This window comes from Propithecus coquereli, unplaced genomic scaffold, assembly GCF_000956105.1.
Source record: "Propithecus coquereli isolate 6110/MARCELLA unplaced genomic scaffold, Pcoq_1.0 Scaffold122, whole genome shotgun sequence".
In the NCBI taxonomy this organism is placed as follows: domain Eukaryota; kingdom Metazoa; phylum Chordata; class Mammalia; order Primates; family Indriidae; genus Propithecus; species Propithecus coquereli.
Genome location: NW_012136303.1, coordinates 4,255,586 through 4,267,122, shown reverse-complemented (window position 1 = coordinate 4,267,122; position 11,537 = coordinate 4,255,586). Strand labels below are relative to the sequence as shown.

At 56.4% G+C, this 11,537-nt stretch overlaps 1 protein-coding gene across 1 annotated transcript; it reads right to left on the bottom strand.

Moving 5' to 3' along the window:
• Window positions 1-1,720: 1,720 nt before the first annotated feature.
• DUSP15 (dual specificity phosphatase 15) lies at window positions 1,721-10,477 on the bottom strand. Its single transcript, XM_012637733.1, has 7 exons — window positions 10,116-10,477; window positions 9,336-9,369; window positions 7,543-7,625; window positions 5,468-5,517; window positions 4,502-4,576; window positions 3,209-3,380; window positions 1,721-2,339 (listed from the first exon to the last, which is right to left on the bottom strand). Exons 1-7 carry the CDS (start codon window positions 10,134-10,136, stop codon window positions 2,067-2,069), a joined length of 708 nt encoding a protein of 235 aa, XP_012493187.1. The 5' UTR covers window positions 10,137-10,477; the 3' UTR covers window positions 1,721-2,066.
• Window positions 10,478-11,537: the final 1,060 nt, after the last annotated feature.

Below are 11,537 nucleotides of genomic sequence, written 5' to 3'. Positions count from 1 at the left end.
GAGTGCTCGGTGGTGAGCGGTGCACTGCTGCGGAGTCCCAGTGTGGTGAGGGAAATGCCGGAAGTGGAGTGGGAACATCCCGAAGGACCTGGAACCTTGGACCAAGGGGCCTTGTTTTGCCCTGTAAATGATGGGGGCCATGGAGGCTTTTAAGTAGAGGAGGACACCATCAGAGGTAGAAAGGTGTTTTAAACCAGGTGGATGGCGGTGCCACCAACCGGGCCGGAAGACCGCAGGCTCCCTGCACTCTTGTGAGTCCAGCCACCTTGTTCCTCACACTCGATCCTGACTCAGGGCCTGTTCACTTAATGTTCTCTCTGCCTGGAATGCTTCCCCCAGATAGCAAAATGGACCACTCCCTCACCTCCCTTCGTATTTTTTGTTTATCTGCTTATCTGGTGTCTTCCCTCCCAGAATGTCAGTGACACGAAGGCAGAGGTTTTGCTCACTGCTGTATCCCCAGTGCCCAGCACAATGGCTGGCACACAGCAGGTGCTCAATGGACATCTTTTTTTTTTGAGACAGAGTCTCACTCTGTTGCCCTGGCTAGAGTGAGTGCCGTGGCGTCAGCCTAGCTAACAGCAACCTCAAACTCCTGGGCTTAAGCGATCCTTCTGCCTCAGCCTCCCGAGTAGCTGGGACTACAGGCATGCGCCACCATGCCCAGCTAATTTTTTCTATATAGTTTTTAGTTGTCCAATTAATTTCTTTCTATTTTTAGTAGAGATGGGGGTCTCATTCTTGCTCAGGCTGGTCTCAAACTCCTGAGCTCAAACGATCCGCCCGCCTTGGCCTCCCAGAGTGCTGGGATTACAGGCGTGAGCCACCATGCCTGGCCTCAATGGACATTTGTTGAACGAATGAGGAGTAGGAGGTTGGGGCAGTAGGTGAAGGTTATTTTGTCCATTCCCCCACCCCAATGCCGGAGTCTGTGCCTCCCCCATAGCCCTGAGCACTGTGCTTGGTATATAATAAGAACCCCATACAAGTGGCTGTTGGGTTATAGCTATTTTAGGCCCCTCTCAACTTCGGGTTGATTTCAGCTTAGGAAAAATCAGCTCCAATGACCTCTATTCATCCTTGGAGTCAGTTGCTGCTTTGTTGAGCTGCCCATGCCTTTAAACTGTTGGTGGGAAGGGTCATTCCCTCTGGCTGGGGGTGGATACTCCTTGCCAGTAACCTCCCAAACCAGAAGGAGCTGCTTCCATCATGGGACTCAGACTGACTAAGTTCACATCCAGCCTCCCTTATTCTAGCTGTGTGTCCCTGGGCAAGCTGCCTAACCTCTCTGAGCTTCAGTTTCCTCCCGAGGAGTAAGTGAACTCATGCAGTAAAAGGCCAGGTGTGAGAAAGCACAACCTTATCTTACTAGCTAGTATTTGTGCATAGGAAAAGGCAGGGAGTTGGGGAGGAGGAGGGCGCTCAGGGAGGGGAGAGGCCCTCAGGGAGGAGGAGAGGGGCTCAGAAGGTGGAAGGGGGTTCAGAGAGGAGGGGCTTGGGGGCCTTGTCAGGAGATCATGGCTCCGGGAGAGATGCGGGGGTGGGGAGGTGTTAGAGAAGCGGGTGGTCCCCGAATTCAACTCTGCAGACTGCAGTTAATGGAGGGTGGTGGGCTCCTCAAGCCCCTAGGGGATGCGCACTCCCTCCCATCCCCCTTCCCGCAGGCTCCACGCCCCTGGTAGAGTCCTGCCGCCTTCGCTGAATGACTAGGAGGCAGGCGGACAGGCAACTTCTGTGTCTCTTTAATATCCCCAGGCCCGTCCAACCCCAGCTCCGCCCCCACATCTCCCTCTCCACCTCCCGCCGCCTTTAAGGGTGAGCCCCCTCCCCCAGCCCAAGGACTAAGGCACCAGGTGGCTGCAGCGGGCCAGCCAGGACACAGAGACGCACAGACGGAGGACACACTGACTGCAGACGCAGACAAGCAGGCGGGCAAGGGAGGCAGGGATCAGGCCGTCGCGGGGCTCCCGCAGCCTCTGGGCCCGTCCTGGAGGCGTGGGTGGCCCAGACAGCCCCCGAAGGAAACCAGTCGGGAGGAACCGGGGAGCCACGGCGGGGCGGGATCCTCACTTGCCGCCCTTGCGGGACAGACACCGCGGGAGGCAAGAGAAAGTCTGCTTGACGCGCGCCAGCAGCGGCAGCGGCCGGTGGGCCTCCCGGGGCGTGCGCGGTACCAGGCGCTGCAAGGTTCCCTCGGAGGCGGCCGAGCGCGGCGCGGCGGAGGCGGCCGAGGTCGTGGAGCCCTGCCGGCAGCGCTTGCACAGCGGCAGCAGCGCGCGCAGCTCCTCCTCGTCGCGGAACGGGCTCTTGCCGAAGCGCTCCTCCAGCTGCTGGCGAAGCTGCGGGGGGAGGGGTGTGGACGGGGTCAACGCTTGCCAGAGGCGGGGCTAAGACGGACGGCCCCGCCCCCTCTATCCTCAAGACCCCGCCCCACACCTCGCTAAGCCCCTCCCCTTCCTGAGCATCCTCTTTACCTCCCTTCTGGGGTTGCCATCCCCTCACTGAGTCCCCCTTCTCCTCTATAAGGCCCTTCCCTCTTCCTGAACCCCCCTTTCCCTTTGACACTCCATCTTCCAGACCTGCAGAAGTGACCCCCCCACCTGCACAGTGAGGACCACATTAACCAGCCCCCACCCCCACACCACGCGCCTCTGCGTTCATGTCTGTGGTCATAACTCAGCTCACAGCTCTTTCCTAATGCAGCCCTGCAGGTAAGCCTCTGGGTACCGCCCTGCCTCATGCCGAGAGCCTCCCCCCCCCCCCCCCTTTGTCCCCAGGGAGCCCTCCAGTCCTGACACTTCCGTGGGCCATCTGCCCGAGAGGTATAAGAGAAGGAGCTGCTTTGGCCTCATCAGGGACCCAGGGTGAAGCAGGACATGGACAGGTCTCTCCCCAGGGTCACTCAGATGCCCTCAGGTGCTAGCAGGAAGAACAGCCAGTGAGGGGTGCTGGGAGGCCCGGTCAAATTGAGGGGCCCACAGTCTGATCTAAAAGCACTCAAATTCTGTATTAAAAAAGAAGACACCTGGCTGTCAAACCAAATACACCTAGGAGCTGGATTAGCTCAAGGGCAACAAGTCTGAAACCCCAGAAAAATCTTCTGCTAGGTCCGAAGCACAGGATAAAATCTTTCCAATCCGTTCTCTGTCCAAGTGGGAGGAAGGGTCTCCCAGCTCTGGCCCAACCCAGCCCCTGTCCCAGTACCTACCTTTAGGGAATTCCCCCAGCCAAACTCTTCAAGCTGCTGCCTAAAGCCAGGGTTGGGGTTGGCGATGGGCCGTGTGGCCTTGATAGCTTCAAGCACGTCCCGCCAGCCTAGCCCCGTCACCGTCATCACATATGCTGTCACGATAGTGGTGCTTCGGGAGATGCCTGCAAAGCTGTGACCCCCAGCAACCCCTCAGGCTTCAGGTAAGATCCAGTCTCCTCCGTGCCCCCTAGGCACCCCACCCCCATTTCAGCTCTGCCCCCCCCCTTGCCTCCTGCACCCCAACCGCAAGGAACCTGCCAGGACCTGTCTTCCCAGCTCCGGGCCTTTGCCCATGCTGTTCCCTCTGCCTGGAGTATCCCCTGGCACTCTCCCGCATCAAGGGCCTGAGTGAAACATCATTCATTCACTCAACAAACACTTCCTGATCATCTGTTCTTTTTCAGGTACTGATATAGTGGGAAGAAAACAGACCTGGTCTCTGCTATTCTGGAGCTAACAGTGTGGTTGGGGGAGACAGACACCAACCAGAAAAACAATTTCAGGTGATGATAATTGCTTTGAAGATGAGTCTGGGGACTCGGGGCTAGGAGATGTGCACAGGAAGAGGTATTAATCTCGGGGGGAGAGATAGGCTTAGGGAAGGGTTTCCCAAGGAAGCGACATAAGCTGAGTTTGGAAGATAGGTAGGGCTTAGTCAGGAATGTTCTGGGCAGCGTGTACAAAGACCATGAAGTGGAAGTCCGGTGGACTGGGGGGAATGAGGAGAAGGTTACTGCAGCTGGAATGGGGAGGAGGGAGAGAGGGTGGGAGACAAGGCTTGGGGCAGCTGGTCACATGGCTGGGGCTCCGGCAGAGCCAGCCTGAGCCTGGCATAGGATAGGTGCTCGGTGAGAAGTTATGGAAGCAATGGCATCAGCCGGGACAGGGACCCCTGGGAACATTCAGAGGTCCCGTCTCCCAGCCTGAGGTTCCCCACTGCCCCGTACCACCACCCCAAAGGCCTGGAGGGGCGGAGGGGGTGCCAGAACTACTGGAGGGGTAACAGGCTACCTGCAAGACCTCACCTATCCCTCTCAACAGCCCTGTCAGGTTGGCTTTCTTTTCCCCATTTTACAGATGAGGAAACTGAGTCTCAGGGAGAAGCAGCTACTTGGCTATGGCCACGTGGTTGGCCTCTCCCAGATGAATGGCGTCAGGCTCTGTGACAGGCTTTCTACCTTCCCCGTGGGACGAGTGTGTGTTCAGGACAGAAGACAGCCACTTACTCCCCGGCACCCACCCTTAACTCACCAGTGCACGAGGCAGTTCCCCCCACTGAGGCGGCAACAGTGGATGAAGTTGATACATTCTTTGAAGTGCTTTTTGCTGGAGAAGAAAGCAATGGGGTAGGGAGCACTGAGGAGCAGGTCTCTTACGAGTCAAACCCTCCCCGTTTACAGCGTAGCAAGGGACAAAGAGCCCTGGGGGTCCTCAGGCCAGCCAGCATGTGCCCTGACTGGTAAGGGGTGGGGAGGTGGGTGAAGCAATAATGGTGGCATTTCGGGCAGCAAGAGAGGCCAGTGAAGGCCAATCCCACCATCCAGGCAGGAGCACCTCTCCAGCGGGCTGGTGGAGCCTGTTTTCATGGCGGGTTTATTTTACCCTTTCAAGGAAGTGTGTGGGAGGAGACACAGGGACAACGATGTTGTGCAGTGGGCTGGGAGCAAGGTTCCCAAGGGGCAGGAGTGTCTGTCTGGGTCCCTACCAAGCTGGGAGCCCCTGCGGCTAATAACACAAACAAAAACCCCATTTTCTGAGCCCCCATTACGGCCCTATCCTAGATCCTCAACCCACATCATCTGATCTTTGAAAGCTTCCTTGACTCTGATCACATAGCCCTGTTTCCCAGGTGAGGCTCAGAGAGGGGAAGTGATTTGTTCAAGGTCACACAGCAAGTAAATGGTAAAGCCTGGCTGGGACCCAGATGTCTTCACTCCAAGGTCAGCAACTCCAAGGCTGAGCCTGTCCCTTTCAAATCTGCTGGTGCACCCGATCCCAAGAGACAGGGCACTTTCTCTGTTTCGTAGTGGAGGACACAGAGGCTCAGGTTAGGAGTTCTGGCCAGGGCATACTGAAAGGCATGGATGAGAATGAGTCAAACCTGGGTCTGGGTGACCACCTGTGACAGCTTGCTGGCCTGAGTACTCTCTCCTCCCTCCCAGCTCCCCTCTTCCCTGACCAAAGGAGGCAGCTGTCTGTCCATCCAGGGGAACTTACATGGGTACCTCAGGGGTATCAGCCACGGGGATGCGAAGGTAGGTGATGTCCTGCAAGTACAAACATGCTCAGGCAGGGGGAGCTTACCCGCACCCCCGCCTCCCCCTGGCCTGAGCTGCCCAAGGGCTGCGCGACTGCGGCCTAGTTCCTGCCCCTTTCTGGGCCATTGGTGTCTTCTCCGTCCAGAGAAAGTGGACACCATCTCTGAGGGCCTCCCAGCTCTGACCATCTGTGATTCCTGAGCCTTCTGAGCAGACGGCATCTCCTAACCCCATAGGTGATTTGGGCACGAGGACTTGATAAAAAGGACCCAGGGACCTTTTATCTAAGAGCTGGGACAGGCCTACTTAAAGTGGCTTCCCTCCAAATGGGGATTACAAAATTATACAGTAAAAGATTTGATTATCTTGAAAAGAAAATAATGAAAACAAGTTTACATTTCATGAATTATGGTTATTAAACTATGTGCTAATTGTTAGAATAATCAAGGAATAAATTGTCAGTGGTTTTTTTCAACAAACTTGCTGTGACATCCTTTGCTTCTATACAATGTCGTGAAGATTGTTTCTGCCCCTCTTCTGAGGAGCTCATTGCTTTTCTCAAGGACCTCTCTTAACACTCTGATATTCAAGTGGCCCTTTTCAGGTGCCTGGCCCATCACTGGCCAGTGTTAGGGACCACCAGCCAGGTCCTCATTTGTCCATGGCTTTGTATGAGCTTCCAGTCCTTCTCCAACTCACATTTCCCAAGGTCATGAAATCCTGCATCTTTTGCAAGGTTTGCAATTTCACTTTGCAACACATTTGGCCTTGGATTTACATGGTATTATCAAACCCTGGCTGACTGATAAATTCGCTGATGGAGGGGGAGGGAGAGACGCAGGAGAAAAGAGAGCATGGCTGCTGGAGCAGGGACTCGTGTAAACTGTCATTTCATTAGTAAATACATCCACAACTTGGCAACCTTCCCCGTGCAATGTAGTGACGGCTTACTCCAAACACTTCAAAACGAGGCTGCCCCATAAAGCAAAATCAGAGTCCAGAGGCCTCAAAATTTCTTTTCTCAATGACCCTGAAAATCATAGATTATTGGAGATTGCTCTTAGAGATCATCAAATCTGACACATGAGAAAAATGAGGCCCAGAGAAGGGAAGAACCCTGCCCAAGGTCACACAGCAAGTCTGTGGCAGAACCTGGTCTCAGTCTCTGACCTCCAGAGCCTTCTCCCACTCAAGTTCTTTCTCTTCAGTGGATGACACAGACTAACAGATCGGAGGAAGGGGCTCTGTTTATGGGATACAAATATTATTAACTTCGTTATTATATCAGTTGTCATTTGTTGAACACCTGTTATGTGGCTCTCAACAACTCAGTGAGGTCTGTACTGCTATAAAATTCCCACTTTACAGATCAGACAACTGAGGCTCAGAGAGGTGAAGTCCTGTGCCGAAAATTGCAGAGAGAATAAATGGTGAAGATGTGAACTCAGTCTCCTGACTCAGCACGTGTGGTCTGATTTCCTGCTTTCGTTCTCTGGGTCCTAACAGCCCCACGCCCCCTTCCCGGGACTTGATAAGCCTTCCGGTGGGGACCATTCTTTACAGGGTGCAAAGCATCTTCACCATCTTCCATTCCCTTTGCATCCTCACAACAGCCACCTGGGGGCAGACAGGGCTGAGGGACCAAAGGCCCAGAGAAGTAAAGTCCCAGCCTAAGGTTGCACAGCAAGACACAGAGCCCAGAGTCATCCATTTGGAATCATCCATCCAGCTGGGCAATGGGAAGCCCATGTGGGGGCTCTGTTGGGTGTGAGATCTCTGGCACCACATGCCTGTGCTCAAATCCCAGCTCTTCAGCTTCCTGGATGTGTGACCTTAGGCGAGTTAATTTACCTCTCTGGGCCTCAGTTGCCAAATAGGGATGATGATGTAGAACGGTCCAATGGTGAAGACCTAATGAGTTGGCATGGGTCAAGAAGGCAGCATAGGACCTAGCACGTAGTAGGTACTTATTAAATGGGTCTGCAGCAGCCCCTCCCCACCTGTGCACAGCCCCGCGATGGGGACAGGGAGTACCTGCAGCAGAGGCTGGGGTGACTCATGGATAGAGATGATGTGTGTGATCTTATTCCGGTCCAGCTGATCCGGATCTTTGGCATCTGAAAGAAACAGGATGGTTGAGCCAATCTGGCGGGTGTGACTTACTTGTTCCTGAGGGCCAAGTGTGGATGGAGCACGCCAGCTCTCCTCCTCACCCCTCCCACTCCACCTTGGCCCCCCACCCCAGCTCCCTGCCCCTCTTGCTTCTGGGGCACTCAAAAATGACGGCCCTGCCTCTCCCCAGCCTTGCTCATGCTGCTCTTTGCCTAGCATATGCTTTGACCCAGCAATTCTACTTCTAGGAATCTTGTCTCCAGGAGCCTTTTCTCACATAGAAAGCCATGTGTAGAAGATGATGTTCTCTGTAGTGCTGCTTATATCAGAAATAGTTTAAAAATGGGAACAACCTAGTGTTCATGAAACAGGGGCTGGGTAAATAATAGGATATCCATACTCTGGAATATGTTGCAGCCATTACAAAGAGCTCTATACGCTGATGTGCAACGATGCCCACAATAAATTTTTAAGTGGGAAACACAGCTTCTAGAACAGTGTACAGAATAGCTTCCCACTTTAGTTTTACATACTGTATCTATAAAGATATATGAAAAGGAACCCAGGGATACACCCAGCAGTGCCGTCAGTGGTTATGTCTAGGGGCTGGGTGTCCAGTGCACACAGATCTTTTATAATGAGACCAGGTGACACGTCCCCCTCCTTCAGCAAACATTCACTGGGGGCTTACTATGTGCAGCCGTTGGCTGGACATTGGGGGCCTGGGGTCAACTGCATGGCCCCTGCCCTCATGCAGCCTACATGTTTAAAGAGGATTCAGACCTTACTTAGCCAAATAGTCACAGAAGTCGATGTACATGAGCTGCTGCGGTAGCTCCAGGAAGGAAGGGACCAGGGTTTATGAGGGTGGAGCACCGGGGCCCCTCCCTGCCTGAAGCTTTCTCTGACTCTACACATGGAAGTGACTTTGCCCGCCTTGGGCCCCCAATCCCCAGACCAGCTGTTTCTTAGCACGTTTTCCACCCCGAAGCCAAAGACCTGTGCTTGGCTCTGCCTCCCACCACCAGCTTGGAAGCTTGAGGCCTCGAGGTCAGGAATGGGGTGTCTATACATCTGTGTCCCCCTCCCCCGATTGAGGGCTGCAGAGAGATGGATGAGAGCATGAATGCGAGGCTTGTCGGCTCAGCACCCCTCGGCACAGGCTGCCTGGCTGCTCCAGGGCTTTGGGGGCGTGGGCTTGGTGGTCAGGACGCTGCCTTCAGGACAGCCCAGCTCCGGCCTCCAGAGGCCTCTCCTCTGAGGAGGAGGAGGCTGTGGGGGAAGCGTTCCCAGCTTCTCAGCTAGAGGAAGCACCCGCAAACAGACCTCAACCAAGAACCTCAGGGTCAGAAGAGCCCTTAGAGGCAGGTGGACATTTTGAGCTGAGGAGGAGGCTGAGGCTCAGAGCAGCCGGGTCCACAGCTCAGGTCCTGAGCCCTGGGTGCTGTCTCTTTGACCTCGTGGTGGAACATTGTGGGGTGTCGGAGTCAGACCCCTGATGCCTCCTCCATGCCTTCAGGCCTGGGGACACTCCCCCACCCATGCACCTCTTTGTTCTCCATCAACCCTTTTTCTGTCCCAGCCTGGCAACGCTTTCCTGCCCCCAGCCCCATTCCTGAGTGTGTCCAAGCTGCGTGGGCCAGGGCATGAATGGTGGACACAGGCCTGCAACTGGCAGAGTGCCATGGCCTTGGGACAAAGTGGGCATTGCTCACCAATGAAGTTTCCGAGGTAGAGTCCAGGAAGTACCTATAGGAAGGACAGACAGGGATCAGCGGGGCAGAGGCTGCACCCCCTTCCCGCCCCCGGCTGCTGGGGGGCCCATGGCCCCTCTCTGTCCCATGAAAGCTGTCTGGACCTCAGGACTCAGGGAGCCATCTCCTCCCTTTCATGGGCCCTGGGGCTCTGGGGAGGGTGGGAGACGGGCAAGTTAACCACAGTAGGGGACCATGGGGGCCAGCTTGGGGATGGGTGACAGGGAAGAGGAGGAAGGCTGCGGGGGAGTGGAGAGAGAGGCAGAGAGACCTAGGGGGAGAGTAGGAGGAGCGGCCAGGAGAGAGGTGGACCTGCAGGATGGGTGGGTGGGAATTCTAGGTGGAGGGAGGCGGGAAGGCAGGGACAGGTGGAGGGCCAGGGAGAGGGAGGAGGAAGGATGGAGAAACAGAGACAGACTGAGAGTCCAAAGGAGACAGACACCTGGGACTCACAGGGATATAGAGTCTGGGAATGACAGAGCCACAGAAAGACACAGCAGGAGACACACAGTCACAGAGACAGCACAGAAACGGGCAGAGACAGAGATACAGAGCAGAGAGAGGTAAAGACACAGACCCACGCGGTCTCAGAGTCACAGGGAGACAGAGATGCAGCCACACCAAGACTCAGCGAGACCCGGAAGGTCAGAGGCGGGCAGACAGACCTAGTCAGAGCCGGGGCGCCGCGGCCGGCCGGGCTGGGGGCGGCCCGGGAGGGCTGCGCGGTCCCGGTCCCCCTACCTTGGTCATGCCATTCCCCATGATCCCGGGGACTGGGGGCCGGGCGCACCCCCAGATCGGCCCCCGGAAAGCGCTCCGGTCACAGCTGCCCTGATGGCCCAGGCCGGGCGCCTGCAGCCTGGCGGGGAGCGGGGGGCCCGACGTCCGCGGCGCTGTCCAGCCCTGTCCAGCCGCCGCCCGCGGACCCCCGGCCCGGGAGGGAAATGATGGTGGAGCCGCCGCTGCCGCCGCCGCCGCTACTGCCGCCGCAGGCTCCTCCTACCCTCTTGGTCATGTGGGGCCCCCCCTTGGGTCGCGGCTGGGGGCCGGACAAAGCCCCAGTGTGCCGGGCCCACGGCCCGCGGGACAACGGCAGCTTGTTGGGCCGCGCGGGACCGCCACGTCCGGAGGTGGGGGCGGGGCGCTCCCCCCACCCTGGCACTGTCAGGCGCGGGCGGGCTGGGGGATGTCGCAGAGAGACCCCCATCCCAGTTCCCGCTCTGGCTGGACCTCTCTGCCGGCCCTGGGGCAACGTGACGGGGCTGGACTTTGATCGCTAATGGCTCTCCGCTCTTCAGAGTGTGTTTGCGGCAAGTAAAGTGGGTAATTCCTTCCGTTACACGCCCCCGCCCCCATGCAGCCGCCCTCCCAGCCAGCCTTCCTCCTCTCCCACTCATCCAGCCGTCCACCCTCCCGCTCTGCCGCTTACCCGTCCTTACACCCACCCATCCTCCCATCCGCCCATCCGCCCATTCGTCGTTCATCCATCATCCTTCCACCCCTCCCTTCCATCCACTCTGGCCCCAGGGAGGATAGAGCCACCCGGGTAAGCTCTGCTGGGTCCCGCCATAACTGCCATTAGGGGCCCCGAGAAATCAGGGTAAGTGTTGGGAGAGGGAGGTGTGGGAGGGTTCCAGTCACTGGGTCCCTTGGAGTAAAGAAGACTACAACAGGATGTACCGAGAGGCAAGAGTCCTGGAAGGTGAGTGTGGGGACCAAGGTTGGAGGCCCCGCTCACCTCTGACCTGCTGGTTGACCTTGGGAAACTGCCTCTGAGCCCCGGCTAACCCTGTCTGTATGTCTCAGGATGTTGAGCCCTTCCTGGCTACTAGGACCAAAGCTGAAGAATGTATTATAAAATAATCGAGACCAGACGCTGCCTGTGGGACTGAAATAGAAGCAGCTGAACCAGGTTTGTTCCTCCAGCCATCACCTCCACCCCTCCCACCCCCCATCTATAGTAGGAGGTGACTGTTGGGGGCGGGGCTGTGGGTGTAGAGCAGGACAGAGAGAGGAGACAGAGACCCTTTGAAATAAAGTGATTGGAGAAAAATAAAACTGTTTCCTTCATGTTTCTTCCTTCCTCAAGTTCACAATATACATAGGGCTGCCCGTCTCGGCTCTCTGTGCCCAGGGTTCTTGTAAAAACCAAATTGTTCAGCA